Below are 15,477 nucleotides of genomic sequence, written 5' to 3' on the forward strand. Positions count from 1 at the left end.
CCCCGGGAAAAAAAAAAAAAAAAAAAAAAAAAAAAAACTTCCCAGAAATCTTAAGGTCTGTCATTTTTCTCAAACACCAGTCAGAAAATCTGCATCTTCCACCGTAGTCTACGGAAAGTGTTTTTTTTTTTTTTTTGGGGGGGGAGTGTTTTAAGACTATGTGAATGAGTACTTTGCTCGCACATGTATGGGCACCACCTGCGCGCTGGAATCCACGGGGATCGGGATCACCTGGAACCTAAGGCGCGAAGAGTTTGTGCGCCCAGTATCGAACCCCGATACTCTACAAGAACAAGCGCCCCAACGGCCTTACCACCTCTCCAGCTCATGGTTTCTTAATACGATTCGCCCTCTACAAAGACCCCATTAACTGGAGAGTGCACAGACTTGGGAACGAGGCGGGCGGCACGGTCAACAGCATCCTCGCTCAGTCGGGAACGGGAAGGGGGCACGCGAGCGCCTCCTGCCGGCCGTCACGAAAGCTCGTCCCGGGAGCTGCCCGCGACGACCCACTGCGACTGCGCACTGAGCGGCCAGAGGCCGCCGGCGAGCGGACTCTCCCGGAACGGAAACGGAAGTGATGCCGTGCTAGCCTCGAGCGCTCCGTCCCTGGTGACCACCCTTCCTTCGCTGGGTCCGGCCGGAAGCGGAAGTTGCTGAGGGGTGGGAGAAGTTGCCCAAGAAGTGTCAGGTTACGCTCCCGCTCTCGTCGGGGTTCTAGCCGCGGCTGCCTGAGCAGGTAAAGCGGGGCTCGGCGGGCGCGCGCGCCGCCGGAGGGGCGTGGTCCGCGGCCGGTCCCGGGGGTCCCGGGAGTCCCGGCCCGTCCCTTCCCTCTTCCCTGTGTCCCCGCAGACCCCCGCCATGGGCAACACGAGCAGCGAGCGCGCCGCGCTGGAGCGGCAGGGCGGCCACAAGACGGCGCGGAGGGACAGCTCGGGGGGCGCCAAGGATGGGGACAGGCCCAAGATCCTGATGGACAGCCCCGAAGACGCCGACATCTTCCACTCTGAGGAAATCAAGGTGCTGAGTCGGGGGGCATCCGAGCCTTCTGGGCTCAGGTGGAGGGAAGGGCACTTTCCTGTGTTCCCGCTACGTTCCCAGCCAGCTTCGCACCGGGAGGGAGCTGACCCTGTCGCAGCCCTTTTGCTGTCAGGGAACCTGTGCCTAATTACCGAAAGGAGAGTCACCCTGGGCTTCATTGAACATCATTAAGGAGAAAGCAGCTCTGGGACCGAGTTTAAAATTCTTAATTAATTTGGAGTCGCGCTAACTGTAATTGAGCATCAGCGTCTACTTTTCTCTTAGGTGTAATTGATTGCACGGCTTGGCGGAAACTTTTCCTCCCTTTCAGGCCGGCCGGCTTTTGCAAAAGTTGGGCTGGGAGTTTTAGTGTTCGTTTTGGAGGTAAACAGGAGCACATCTGTTAAGCCGAAAACGAAGTTGACTAGCAGACTGCCGGTGTGTTTGTTTCTGCCGCTTCTGGGCCACCTTGCTAACTCGTTCAGATCTGGCAAGTCCATTTCAGGAGGTCAGTGGCCAAGAGTCTCCCGGAACAGCAGCCAGCATAGCTAACGACTACTTCTGCTTTGCTGAAATATGGCTTGGACTTCAAGCAGACCAGAGCAAACCATTTTTTTGCAGGTCAAGCTAAAAGTTCCTGCTTGAGCCACATTCCCTTACCCACAGTGATGTGGCCGGTGCTTCCAGCCCAGTCCAAGGACGGTGGGTGATCCTAGGGGAAGTAACCGCAGTTAGGAAGGTTGACTCTGCCCAGCATGGCCTGTCACTGTCTGGTTGCCTATTAGTACTCATTACTTAACAGGTTAATTGCCTGGTCATCCCTCGCTGGGCCTTTCCTCACCCCTGCCCCCAAACTGCGCTAGGAACCCACATTATTATTCCTTGGACCTTAATTTTGAGTCTAACTTTAAGGATCCTGCTTCTTGTTACTGTAACTCATTTTCTGGGCTCGCTGCTTTGGCGGAAAGGTGTGTGCTGTGATCTTTGGAGTGCTGTTTTCTCCACTGAGTTGAGATTGTCCCCACCCCTAGAAGTGATCTTGGCCGAGGCTATTGAAGAGGAAGCAAGTATTTGTGTCACCTTGCCTTCAGCTCTCTTCACTGAGCTGGTAAACGTCTTTAGAGGCCTGGGTGGTATTGCTGCTCTCCACCGGATGGGATGGGGAGGGCACTTCTTCATTCCAACAGTAGTAGCCAGGCCGCCCAGTCAACTCAGAAATTCTCCCCATTACCCCAGTTCAGCTTTGTGGCTACAGTTAGTGAGCGCGCTAGAGCAGCGGCTCTCAACCTGTGGGTCACAACCCCTTTGGCAAACCTCTCCGTACAAAAACATATTTACATTATGATTCATAACAGTAGGGAAATTACAGTTATGAAGTAGCAATAAAAATAATCTTATGGTTGGTTGGGGGTCACCACAGCAGGAGGAACTGTGTTAAAGGGTGCAAGCAGGAAGGTTGAGAACCCCTGCTCCAGTCTGTGGCACAGACCCAAAGACTGCAGGCATCTTTTAGATTAGAGCAGATCAGTATCTGGGGGTGGAGGCAATAGGCCTTCCTGAGCTCCCTTCAGGGCGTTTTTCCATCCTAGAAATCTAGTCTTTGGCTTTTCTTCTGACTGGAGAACTGTGCTCCACCCCAGAGCTGGTTGTGGTCCTTTGTCTCTGGCCGGAGTAAGTCAGTTACCCTCTTCCATAACTAGGTATCGTCATTTGCCATAGTGGCGGGACCAGTCTGTTTTACTTATCTATTGCTCCAGCACTCGGTGAATAGACCCTTTCTCACCCTCTGAATTTGCCAGTTGTAACAGCTCCAAGATCATCCCTAATAAATTTTTATGTACCCGGAAGTCTTGCTTAGTGGAGGGAAATCACATGTATTAAGCCTACCTTGGATTCACGGCAGTCTTCTTCCAAGTAGGCCCTATAGCTTCCTCTAGAGTTTTTGTGAAGTCTAATCGCAGTAATAGTAGCTAATGATTAAGCACCGACTGTGGGACTATCTCAGTCTGCACAGTACCCACAGCAGTTGCTTTTCTATCTCCATTCTGCAGGTGGGGGACAGACGCAAGGCAGTAGGTGGCCAGGCTGCCTGATTAGAGTTGCTCTTAGGCTAGCGGTGGTGTGGGGAGGCTGCCTGAACCTGAGTAAATGGCTCTGCTCTTAGGCTCCAGAGAAGGAGGAGTTCCTGGCCTGGCAGCATGATCTTGAAGTGAATGATAAAGCCCCCGCCCAGGCTCGGCCAACTGTATTTCGATGGACAGGGGGTGGAAAAGAGGTCTACTTGTCTGGGTCCTTCAACAACTGGAGCAAACTTCCCCTCACAAAAAGGTAATGGTGGGACTTCATTCCCTCGTTGCTTTAGCTGTGGATATATTCCTATTCCTAAAAGCTCTCTGCGGGTGAACAGAATAAAGGATTTTTTTGTAATATAGATGTTGAGTGAGAAACTATTTTGCTTAATGAGTTACAGAGTTCAGGTCTCAAACCCTAGAAATGACTATCTTTAAATGCACGGTTTTCAGAAGACAGCAGTCTCTCAGTGGAGAGGAAGTCTGACACTCAGCTACATGTTTCTTCCAAAAAAGTCAATCTTAGTGCAGTGGAGAAAGAACGGGCTGGGAACCTCAGAGGAGCAGATCTGAGCCCACATTGCCTGCACCAAATGGTCACTCTGTAAGGGACTCTTGGACCTCCCTTCTAGTACTTTTGGGAGGTACATGCTCTGAAGACATTAGCAAGGATATACTGAGATGCTTCCTCCAAATCCCTGGTGTGGATTCTGTCTCCATGCTCACTAGTGCCCACGCCTGAGCCATGCCCGATGGTTGTTAGAACCCCTGTGCTCCCGTGACTGACAATGAAGGAGGGAACCAGTAGGCCCTGTAACAAGTTAGTTCAGCTCGGGCCAAAAAACAACTAAATGGCCAGGGCTCAAGAACTGCTGGGTAGTTCTGTAAGTTTGTGAGCTCTGTAACACTGGCCATCTCCCCGTGCAAAGGGAAGCTAGGCTGCTGGTGACTGCCTTTGTTGGCCTCTCCTTGGCACCCAGGCTGCAGACTGGAAAAACATGAATTAACCATTCGTTGACCTTGCAGTGTTAGGATTCTAGGTTCCTAGTGTCTGAGCAAAGGAAGTTTTCTGGAAACTCTTGCCTGCTGCTTTCTTAAGTGGCTTTCCTGGGTTGAGATTGTAACCATGCATTGTTGAACATGTCTGCTCTCCTGCAGCCAAACTCAGTTGGTCCTGGAGCCAGAGCGCAGCCCACCCAGCTGAAACACTGCTTCTTCTCTTTCTGCAGCCAAAATAACTTTGTAGCCATCCTGGATCTGCCTGAAGGAGAGCATCAGTACAAGTTCTTTGTGGATGGGCAGTGGACCCACGATCCTTCTGAGGTACTCTTTCTGCAGCCCCCGGCCCTCTGGGTGCCCACACACCAACACTGACCACTTTCCTTGACACTTGCTGTCAGGTACCTTTTCCCTGTGTGTGGCTCCGAGTTAGGCAGCACCAGTTGCCAGGTCATTGGTATAATTGACCAAGAGTAGCTAGCTAGGCGGTGAGACCTCCCAGCCAGGATTCTAGTTCTCTGAAAAACTCCACAGACCTTCCATGTTATGATGTCTGCCTGTCTGTCTCTTCCCAGCCAATAGTAACCAGCCAGCTTGGCACAGTTAACAACATCATTCAAGTGAAGAAAACTGACTTTGAAGTATTTGATGCTTTAATGGTGGATTCCCAAAAGTGCTCCGATATGTCTGGTATGAACAGTTACTTTATCCCACATGTGTGCAGGCTGGGGCTGTGCAGCCTGGACATACTTCTCTTTCCCTTGCCTCTCACAATTGAGCAGCAGCTGCACGGCCAGGTGGACAACTATAGCTCTCCAGACCATAGCAGTTTATTCCTAACCCCGCAGCTCTGGCTGTTGGAGCTTAACCCCAAAGAAGCTGTATGTCACTGCCTTGTCTTGTGGGCTATTCTGTAGTTCCACTTGGCTGTAGGAACAGAACCAAGCTTGATGTTATGCCCCAGGCGGCGCTGAAGAGGCCCTAGAAGGACACTTTGGGTCTGTAATGATTCAGCACCAGGGGAGCTGCCAGCTCACTCCCCACTCAGTGTCTGGAGAATTGCAGGCTGACAGGTGATAAAGGACACTTTGGTGACCTTGGCTGTCACTTGTGCAGTCCATTAGCTGCTTGTCAGGCTTCTGAGAGAAAAAGGCTGCATAGCACAACTCTCTTCAGTCCTGGTAGACAAGAGTCTTCTAACCACGGAGCTTTGGGGACTGCTGTCCACCCACACCCCATAGGAAGAAACTACCTGGAATGTCAAGGGACAGTTGAAGAGAAACGATGTGTAGTGATCCCGGTGGCAGAGGCAGCTGCGCTTCCCCTTCTTGTATGCAGGGGCTGCTTCCTGGGCCCTGTGGGAGACAGTAAGGGAATCTTCAGGAGTGCACCCAACAGTTGGAGAGGACAGATTTATTTCAGTTCACAGATTTCCCATCATCTCTTGGGCGGGTCTGGAGGGTCTGCCTCTGGTGTCTCACTGTTAACCACTTCTGACATCACAGCTCTAAACTGACTGGTGGGCTTGGCTGGCTGTGGATCTGGGTGCTCTTACACTGGGATCACTGGCTGTCTCCAGACAAGTATTTTCAAATAGGCAGAGGGTGCAGCATGATGGCGCTGCGCATACTCCTCCCCCTGTCTGGTGTGGAACTTCATCTGCACACCAAAGTGCACCTCACTGCTGCCGGGTGCCCCTCCCCCAGCGCTAAACCCCTTTAGACACTCAAGTTTGTTTGTTTAATACGATGTGCTTATTCCTTATGGCTCAGTTTCCTGTACTGAATGCTTTTCTCAGTTTTTCTGCTGAGATGTGGTTGGATCATGTAAAGGGAGCCCGGCCTAGAAAATGATGTTGAGAAAGTTGGCAGTTGGACCAGCTTAAGGATCAGGTGACCAGAGCCCATCCTGATGTTTGGATAACGGCTCAGTACCTCAGCCAGCCAGCCAGCCAGCCAGACGTCAGTATTTGGGATGCTTCTGACCTGAGGTGCTGTACTTTCAGAAGCGTCTTAATTGTGTCTGGATAGTAAAGATGCTCAGACCTGCGAGTGAGGAGCCAAAGAGACTTTACACTTAGGTCTTTATTGTTATTTATTTATTTTTGATATGCTGGTGCCTCGTAAAACCTATTTTATTCTGCCTGGGAGAGCTTGTAACTTAGGCTAGGCCGTTTTCCCACTTTGAAGCCTTGAACTTGTGGCATTCATCAAACTCAGCCTGAAGAAGGAAGCCTTTCCTCTGACAGGAGAGGCTAGGTCATTAGGAATGGCTCCCGCTAGTGTGACCCAGACACCTAGCTTTGTCACAACGGTCCTTTTGTTGGAATCTCAATTTACCATTGAGATTTATTCCGAGCACCCAGATTCTACAGGTGTTTTTCATCCCCTCTGTTCCTCCTCTCTCTTGAAGAAAATAGGAGTCTGTATTGAGGGAGCAAGGACAGAAAGCTGGATACGGAAGCCATAAATCAGCTTAGGTCTTAGCATCCTTGTCACCATCTCCCGACAGAGCTGTCCAGCTCCCCACCAGGACCCTACCATCAGGAGCCTTACATCTCTAAACCAGAAGAGCGGTTCAAGGCCCCGCCCATCCTCCCGCCACACCTGCTGCAGGTCATCCTGAACAAGGACACGGGCATCTCTGTGAGTACGCCGTCCAGATCCCTGCGGGGTCGTGCTCATCTGCCTTCTCTGCCCGCTTTCTCACTTGTGTCCTCCACTGTGGGGACTGCCGTGGTCCTCGGATGCGGAGGACCAAGAAAATCTTTAACCACCCCTTCTTGGTCAGCTAGATCTTGGAATTCTTCTTCCAGCTATAGCATTTTAGAATCGAATTTTAATTACCAAGTTGCTTTTGGAAACATCAGCCCTCCTGGATCAGAATTTAAGTTGTCGTAACACATTTCCTCTGCGAAACTGCCCAGTGACCTGCGGAAAGGAAACATGGAGCCTGGGCCTCGAGCAGCCAGCTGTTTCCTGTGGCTGGTTTTCCATTCTTTTAACCTAAGTTGTCCATACTATGTAGCTCTGTTCATAAGGCACGATCTTACCCATTGTCTGCCGCTGAAACAGAATAGAAACCGAGGTGCTTATGAAGAAGGGAAGTGGTTTGGTGTAGGCCAACAGCTGTGCCGTACACAAGCATGGTATCTGCCATGCCATCAGTGGGAAAGCAGGCGAGGCTTGAGCCCTCAAGATGCCTGACCCACTCTCAGGGTGCCTCCATCTAACTCATCACCAGTTACTGCCATCTCCCGATAGTCACTGGGAACTAAGGTCCTAGTACTTGAGCTTTAGGGGACGCAGTCCAACCATAACAGGTGCTAAGGTAGCCATGGCACTCAACGCTCTACCCATAAGTAGACTCCACGTGCTGGTGAGCGTGATGTGTCTGTGGGGACCTTCTCTTAGACCAGTCACTGCTGGACCACCAGGGCACTTTAGTGTTTGCTACTCCCTCTCAAAAGGCCCAGCTTTCTCAGGTACCAGCCTCCCCTCTGTGCTGAGAGTCCACACACAGAGAGCGGCTGGTGTGGTCATCTCTCTTTATCCAAGAGGAGGCTGGGGATAAGAACCAGCAAACTTCAGATCTTCTAGCTAACTGTGTCCAGCGGTAAGTTGGCAATGGCTCATACAGACGGCCAGTGGGGTCTGCAAGGACCCTTAGCTGCTATCCTAAAAGATTCAGGTGAGGCCGCTCCCTCCCTCCTCTGAAACAGTTCAGAGGTTGGAAGACATCCAGCACCTTCTAAGCAAGGAAGGCGCCTCTTCCCGCCAAGGGAGTCATGAGTAGGGAGAACCTGTGCCGGCACACTCTGACACAGGCAGCCCTAGGCTCTTAACAGGCCGTTTCCAGTTACAGAGATACTGAGTGGCATCCCCAGCAGAGGTTAGAGCCCACTGTCTTGAAGGTTTTGAGAAATCCAGCACATTGTCACTGTGGTCAGCCTCTTCTCACAGTTGTTCCTCGTATCCAGCAGAGATTTTGTACCCTCTGACCAGTATCTTCCCCATAGCTATTGTTCTGCCTCAATCCTACCTTTTAGAGGCATATTTAATGCCCACAGAATTCATATTGTTGCAAATGACAGTATTTCCTTTTTAAGGCTGAGCCACATACCATTGTCATACTTTCTTTTCTATTGCTGTAATACGGTATTGGACAAAAGCAATTTAAGGAGAACGGGTATGTTTAGGACTCCTAGTTCCAGGTTTTAGCTCATCCTAACAGGGAAAACAGCAGCAGGACTTTGAGGGGGGTGGTCTCAGTGCATCCACTATCATCCAAAATCAATGCATGCCTTCTGCCCACCTCCTCCATGTGGTGCAGTGTCCCATACCAGGATGGTGTGTCCTGTGTTTGTGACTCCACAGCGTGGCTGTGGTGAACAGTGCGGCAGTGAACGTGAGCGGACTGATGTCTCTTCAGCTTCCAGATTTTGTTTCCTTTGGATGCACTCGTGCAGTGCATGCACACGCGTGTGCACACAGATACACACAGACACATGGGTTGTATGTCTAACTCTAGGGATCGTCCATAGACAATACTGAGTTATGTGTTCATTAACAGCACAGAGTAGATTGTAGTGGTCTCTAACCACACAGAGAAAGTGATGAATGTAACTGGTCCAGCCCAAACTTGAGAACTTGCACAGCCCAAACATGAAGCTCTCTGAAAACTGGCAGATCAGAGCTGTAGTTCTTGGGAACTCCCAGCAGTAGTTGGCTGAAGCAGCATTCTACTGAGGCACAGAGGCCAACTCTTGTTCTCTTTCTGTCAGGCCTGCTGAGCAGGGGCTCTCAGGGAACCTGCAACAAAGCTGTTAGCCTCTGAGATGCTAAGCCTGACTGCGGGACAGGTGCAGTGCTGGGAGGCTGGGCTGCCAGGGCAGAGCTAGGTCTAGGGCCTGGGAGTCCTGCTCCTCCACCTCCAGTTCTCTCGTGACTGCAGGCTGCTGTCCCCAGCGGGTTCCAGACTGCCCGCTGCAGCTCATTAGGATGCTGCGTGCTTCTCCTGCGTTCTCTGCACAGCGCGAGGAGGGCCCGGTCACACCTTCTCAGAGCTCTTGCTTTCCCCCTTCTGGGCTTCACGTGCCTGCTGGCAGCTCTTGAAGGCACTAAAGTACTGGGGTTCCCTGAGTGTTGAGTGATAAGAACACACCTTCCCTGAGTGAGGGACCTCCTCGGCTTTGAGTCACCACAGCTAATCATAGCCTATGCTTCACTGTTCTCCGTGTGAGTGTGTTCTCTTAGAGTTGGGGATGTACAGTGAAGGGACTGTCGGGGCTCTTGTGGTGGAAAGGTGTGGTGAGGCCGTGTCCGTGTGTCCACTTCTCAGGGGCGTGTAGACACAGCATATCTTGTGTTCCGGGGAAGTGTTTCAGTGGGTCCTTGATCTTCTGCCTCTTCTCTGTAAGGATGGCACAGGGACTCCCGTCAGGTGAAAGCTTGGCTGGAGTATTCCAGTCCATGATAGATTCAGCCTTCTCTACTGCCGGCTCCACAGCCCTTCCACTGCCCCGCTTGGGAAGACAGGTCCTCGGCTACCCTGCCTGTGCTGTGAAGTAAGGGAGGAAAATCACCTTGCCTTCCAGATCCTGCTTGTTCATATCTCCCTTTGTTCCCTCCAGTGTGATCCAGCGCTGCTTCCGGAGCCGAACCACGTCATGCTGAACCACCTCTATGCACTCTCTATCAAGGTAACGGCTTGTCTGGCCTTAGAGCAGTTTCTGAGCATGAGGTCTGAGGATCTGTCGTGCCAGGATTGCCTGGAAGTGTTGACAGCCAGGGCAGCTTTTGGGGGTCTGTCGGGCTCTGGTTCGGGTTCTGCCCAGGAGCTGCTTTCTTAAGCCTGTGGTGAATCTCGTGTCCTCTAAAGTCTATGTCCCTGACTCTGTCCTGCCTTTGGTCATTCCCACCCTCTTAGGATGGCGTGATGGTGCTCAGCGCGACTCACCGGTACAAGAAGAAGTATGTCACCACCCTACTGTACAAGCCCATATGAGATGCTGAGAGTCAGCCATGGACCACAGGGACAGCAGGCAGTGCTGGGCTCTCCACGTGCATGCAGATCCTCACTTCACTCTCTGGGACATTTCACCCCTGCCCTAGTCCTCCTTGAAGGCTTGTCCAGACACAGCCTCTCTAGAAGAGTCCAGAAATGGGGAAGGGATGGCTGCCTGCAGTGCACGAGGCTAGTGTACTCCAAACATCCCCTTGGCTACCCAGAGATGTCTAAAGCCAGACCTGAGTGCTGGCACCTTGCTAGTAAAAACTGGGTAACAGGGACTGAAGCCACACAAAAGTCCTCATCGTATTGTCCAGGGTCGATGGCCTATCCCTGCTGGAGCCTCGCTGTGGACGTAAGCAATATTCAATCCTGCCTGTCCTTCCAAATCAAAGCAGTAGAGTATAGATTCAGTGGAAACTCAGATGTCTGATTTCCAGGTGCAGCTTTGCAATCGTTGCCCAACACCGTGTGCACTAAGGACCTTTTTAACTAGAGTGGCTGGCTGTCCAGTCCTACCTAAGGCAATAAGTCACCAGGAAGAAACTATAGATCATGTGACTTCGCTCAGCAATAACTGTCCTCAACACAAACTCCAAACCCACTGCCGTATTCTCCATTAAGCTGGATGATCCTGGGGACTGGCCAGCATGGAAAGTTGTCCGCTCCATATTTCAACTGTAATGGTGACAGTGTTACCATGACGACTGTCAAAGCACCCACCCTTTTTCAGTTCCAGCATGTGCTGTTCATCTGGGGACCCGTGTCTCCCGTGAGCAAAGGATGTCACAGTGGTTGCTATTGCTCATTCTAAAAGAACTTGAACCCCTATAGCAACCACCTAGATTCTCAGTAGGACAATGTCTTTGGGATTCGTGTGAATGAACCTGTTCTACACATCTTGATTTCCCTGGTGATGCCACAGATGTGCCCATTGGTGTAGGTTCCTGTCACCTGTCAGCAGAAATTACCGATATACCCTTTGTTTCTGCTGAACAGGTGGGAAGTAGCTCAGTGGTGTCAGTATCTGGCTGACCTGAGTTTGGGTTCCTTTTTGTTACTGTTTTCAAAACACTGACTTGCTGTCATCTTGATGTGTAAGTTTCAATAAAGATTTGTAAAACTAACCAGAGGGAGTTTACATTCTGTTTGGTTTCTTGAAGAGTAGACTTCCAGGTCTATCTTGTAACTCTGTGGACAAGACAGCTGTGAATTCCCACTGACTGAGGGTCAGATGCGGAGGCACCTACCCATCATACCTGTGGGTGCCCGAGAGTGAGGCGGGAACTAGAAGAAAATCTCGCGTGTAAATTAGCTCTTGGGGCGCTGGGGAGACGCACTAACTATGTGAGCATGAGAACCCCGGTTCAGATCTCCAGCATCCACATAAAAGTCCTGTGTTTGTAACCCTAGTGTTGGGAGGAGAAACAAGCAGATCCCAGCACGCATGGCCAGCCAGCCAGTCTAGTTAAAAATACGAGTTTGAGGTTTAGTGAGACACCTTGCTTCAAGAGAAAAGGGGGAGAGTGAAGGACACCTGACCATCCTGTGGCCTCCACCGGTGCACTTAAAAATTTAGCTCCGCTCACAAGGGGCTGGAGCACCCAAAAGTGCAATGTAAAAACTAGTTCCGAGGGCACCCCGTGAGGGACAGTCCCAGGATCATAGGTGGCTCCTGGGGGAGGTGACTAGTATACCAAAGTGGCAGGCGTCAGGCACAGCTTCAGGAAACGAACACATGCGTTCTGCGTGCATATTTATCCAAAGATCTCATTTTCTCAAAGAGCAAAAGAAAGTCCACTGTAGTCCAGAAAATGCCCAGAAATCCCAGACCCAGAAGGTAAAGGCAATGGTGTAAATTACTTCCAAGAAATGGAAAAGGAGCAGCTGTGTGGCCAACCCACAGAAGTACAGCTACCTGTCTGGTTGTGTTCTGTGACCCAGGTTATACTTTCTTTGTTAGCTACCTACCGTTCTCTATAGATGAGGACAGGCTCCATGGTTATTTCAAATTGCTTTTTAGTGAAGATGTATTTCCTTTGTCTGAAAACAAACATAAATTACAGAGACAAAGGTAAGGCCTGGAAAATCATTAAAATGTAAGGGTATTGCTGAATCAAAATGTTAAGTGGCTTCTCAATATCCTCAGGTGACTGGTTCTTTCTCTGCTCCCATTATGAAAATCTCCAGACACTCAAGTCACAGATAACATGGTATAGTATTTCCATTTAAGCTACACGCATCTTCCTGTGTGCTTAATAAAGTGCAAACTTATGCAAATAACTAAGCTGTATTATTTGGGGAATGATAAAATCTGAAGTAAATCTTAGTAAACAACTTTAGTTTGGAGGCCCTGTGTAACATCTTTCTAGGCAGTCAACCTCAATCATATATGAAGACACCATATCCAGAGGACCCAGGCAAGGCCACTTCCTTCCCTTGTCTCTACTGTGGGTAGATATGAGGGCAGTTGACAGTGCTCTACGGCCAGGTTACCAGCCTGACATGTCAGTCTTGAGCTCTTCACCCCATAGCAGATGTAGCTTCTAGGGATGTCCTCTCCCTGGAAAATGAAGGGTAAACTAAGCAAGATGACCCCTGGACCCCCTTATGTCACACTGGGAGCCACAAAACGAGTTGTGTCCACAAACAGGAGGTCAGGGCACCAGACAAGGAAATTACAAAGGAACATCAGCTCCTTAGGAAGTCCCAGACATCCATGACTGAGGTCCGAGACCAGGGCATTTCAGAGAACAAGGTTCCTTGAACATGAACCCAAGTTCACATTCAAGCTTACACTGAATTCTGGTGGTTCATCCACCATGGTCTGACTAGGTCCCATCCAAAGCTCAGGTGTAGGTGCTGTTTAAGAAGTTGTTAGGTCATGAGTCCCCTGCCCAGCCCTCATGAGGAAAGCTTTTTACCACAGGACTTCATGACTTCTGCCATGTGAGGACAAAGCCCTCTGCCCCCACGGAGAAGTTCAGAAACAAAAAGTTCATCTTGGAAGTCTACCGCAGCCCTGGCCAGGCAATCACACCCATAGCACCTTGTCTCAGATTTCCCAGAAGTGCACGGGATAAATGTGTTCTTTGTAAACGACACCGTCTCAGTTGCGGTTTCCAGTAGCAGCACTACACAAAAGCATCCACCCGTGCTAACGGTCTGAACCGTGTTGTGAAGACCCACGTCTGGGTCAGTCACTGAGTGTATCCTGCTTCCAAAGAGTCTGCAACACTTGTACCCAGCAGGTTAGTGGACAAACAGAAACTTGAGCCTTCTGCCTCCGAGCCTCCCATCTTGAGGAGAAAGCAAGGAAGTCATGACTATGTCTGTATTTCTTGTAAAGCCCATCACCACCCCAGTCAACTGTAGGAATCATCCAGTCTTCCTGAGAGCTCTGAGTCCGAACCTTGGAGGGGATCCTACAAGCTGGAGCCTGGTCTGTGGGACCCAGCTACTGTCTCTGGAGTCCACATCAATAGCGCCCCCACCGCCAGGAATTCATCTCTCTGTCCCATCTGGAAATGCCACAGCCAGGGAGACAGGAGACAGCTCCAGTGCACAGCCTGCATCCCCATTTTGTGGCTCTGTGAGGGAGCCTGAGACGGGAGGTAGCAGTCACTTTCAAAGTCCTTTCTTCCACCTCTAATAACCCCTCTGGGCAAACAGCTCCATTACTCATTGACAGACCCAAGGGGAAGCCGCCATTGCTGTACTGTATTTCCACCCACAGCCCCCTCAACTTCAAGGAAACAGGTCCAACATTTGATGGTTTCCGACAGAGTAAGCAGCACTTAAACCAGCAAGCAGGGTCTGATCAGAACTGCCTCTGACTGGAAAGCCAGAGCAGAGGCTCAGACTTAGTGCTGCTAGTGCAGCTAAGGGGGACGAAGGCTTTCCGGGAATTATAGGGCATTCATAGTACTTCCCCGACCCTCTCCCCATTGGATATCACTCAGAACCCATACCTGTGGTGACCAAAACTAACTCTGTCACTTAGAATCGCTGTCAGTCTAGCAATCTGTAGGGTCTTGGCTGAGAACCACTGCAAGGAGACAATGTAATTATGGTGGAAGCTGAGCTGCCCCACCCCTGCAGGCCAGCCCCATTCCCCCTTCCACTCCACTCCACCCCTTTTGTCTTTCGAGAGGTTTCTCTGTATAGCGCTGGCTGTCCTGGAACTCACTCTGTAGACCAGGCTTGGCCTCGAACTCACAGAGATCCACCTGCCTCTGCCTCCTGAGTGCTGGGATTAAAAGCGTGCGCCACCATCCCCTGCAGCCTCATCTCTTGCTGTGGGGTCTTCATAAGCGTTCTGAACTAACCTTTGGCAAAAAGGTCCTTTTCTGCAGACTAGCTATTCAACCCTTAATTAAATAGACTATCTCTCTTGCTTTGGCCCCAGGAACCCAAAGCTTCATAGTCATGAAACTTGTATGAAGTCAATGTCTTGAGTTTGGTGAGAATTAAGTTGTCAAGGGCTGGGCCTCACTTTATAGTGTGACTGAGTGATTTCATAGTTGTTTCGTAGGGTAGTCCCTTCAGGTCTAAAAGATCTGAGCAAGTTCCTTTTGGAATCAAACCCTGTTTGCTTAGTTTTGGGGGCAGTCCTTGGCTGCCAAGAACCTTAAGCTAGTAACTGAAATGGTAGCTGGTAGCTCCCCGGCATCTTTCTGTTTGTTCTGTGGAAGAGTTGCAAAATCTCACTTCCTCCTTCGTGAGTCATTGTCTTTCTCCCAATCACAAGGAACACAGCCTCTGTAGCTCCCATCAAAAGCCTGTTAGATTTGACCCTCAAAGTCAGCTTTTAACTACATCCAATTACCGTGTTGTATTTTAATCAGAGATTAAAAGCAACAGGCATTGGGGGGGGGGGTCTTTCTCTGGACCAGTCCAGTTTACATAAACTACAACGTGGTGGAGAGCGTTTACCTTGCAAACAGTAACCGTCTAGTCAGAGCCAGAAGCATTCAGCCCCCTTTACCCGAGCCCCCGCTGAAGACAAGTGCAGGATTAAGTTCACGGTGGCCTCAGTGTAATGGGATAAGGAAGATCCTGTGCTGACCTGTTTTCCTGGTTAGCTGCCTCACAGCTAATATGTTCTAGACTAAGCTAATATGTTCTAGACTAATCCTTTTTGCAGTAGCCTGGGCGGCAGTTGAAGCTGCTTTCCAGTTCCCTGTCCTAGAAAACAACTTTAATAACAAGCACCTGGTTCATAGAAGCCCTCACCAAACCAAGTGTTCCCCGAGTCTTAATCCCAAGATCAGAATCTGATTCTAGCTACCCAGCGGCACCCAGAACGATCCTCCCTCAGAGCCGAGATGCTGTGCCAGTGAGCCTGTGCTCTGACGAGAGACCATGCCAGGGGAGTGGA

At 50.4% G+C, this 15,477-nt stretch overlaps 1 protein-coding gene across 2 annotated transcripts; it reads left to right on the forward strand.

Annotated features, from left to right (window-relative positions):
- The first annotated feature begins 580 nt into the window (after window positions 1-580).
- On the forward strand, window positions 581-11,224 carry Prkab1 (protein kinase AMP-activated non-catalytic subunit beta 1). 2 transcript variants are annotated; one of them, XM_050159023.1, is made up of 8 exons: window positions 581-739; window positions 853-1,020; window positions 3,185-3,348; window positions 4,319-4,412; window positions 4,664-4,778; window positions 6,600-6,733; window positions 9,721-9,789; window positions 10,017-11,224. In XM_050159023.1, the coding sequence occupies exons 2-8, from the start codon at window positions 862-864 to the stop codon at window positions 10,092-10,094; spliced, it is 813 nt and encodes a 270-aa protein (XP_050014980.1). In that variant the 5' UTR covers window positions 581-739; window positions 853-861; the 3' UTR covers window positions 10,095-11,224. The 2 variants fall into 2 exon arrangements, with proteins under 2 accessions (XP_050014980.1, XP_050014981.1); XM_050159024.1 differs by lacking the exon at window positions 581-739 and having other exon boundaries at window positions 746-1,020.
- Window positions 11,225-15,477: the final 4,253 nt, after the last annotated feature.

The sequence above is a fragment of the Alexandromys fortis genome, unplaced genomic scaffold, assembly GCF_014885135.2.
Source record: "Alexandromys fortis isolate MF-2015 unplaced genomic scaffold, M_Fortis_MF-2015_v1.1 scaffold_90, whole genome shotgun sequence".
NCBI lineage: Eukaryota > Metazoa > Chordata > Mammalia > Rodentia > Cricetidae > Alexandromys > Alexandromys fortis.

Bases quoted from the DNA above. Each gene is read 5' to 3' on its own strand.
- Prkab1 (XM_050159023.1), top strand. From the start codon at position 862: ATGGGCAACACGAGCAGCGAGCGCGCCGCGCTGGAGCGGCAGGGCGGC. The intron at 3,349-4,318 runs GTAATGGTGGGA...CTCTTTCTGCAG, and splicing joins AAACTTCCCCTCACAAAAAG to CCAAAATAACTTTGTAGCCA. The intron at 4,779-6,599 runs GTATGAACAGTT...ATCTCCCGACAG, and splicing joins AAAGTGCTCCGATATGTCTG to AGCTGTCCAGCTCCCCACCA.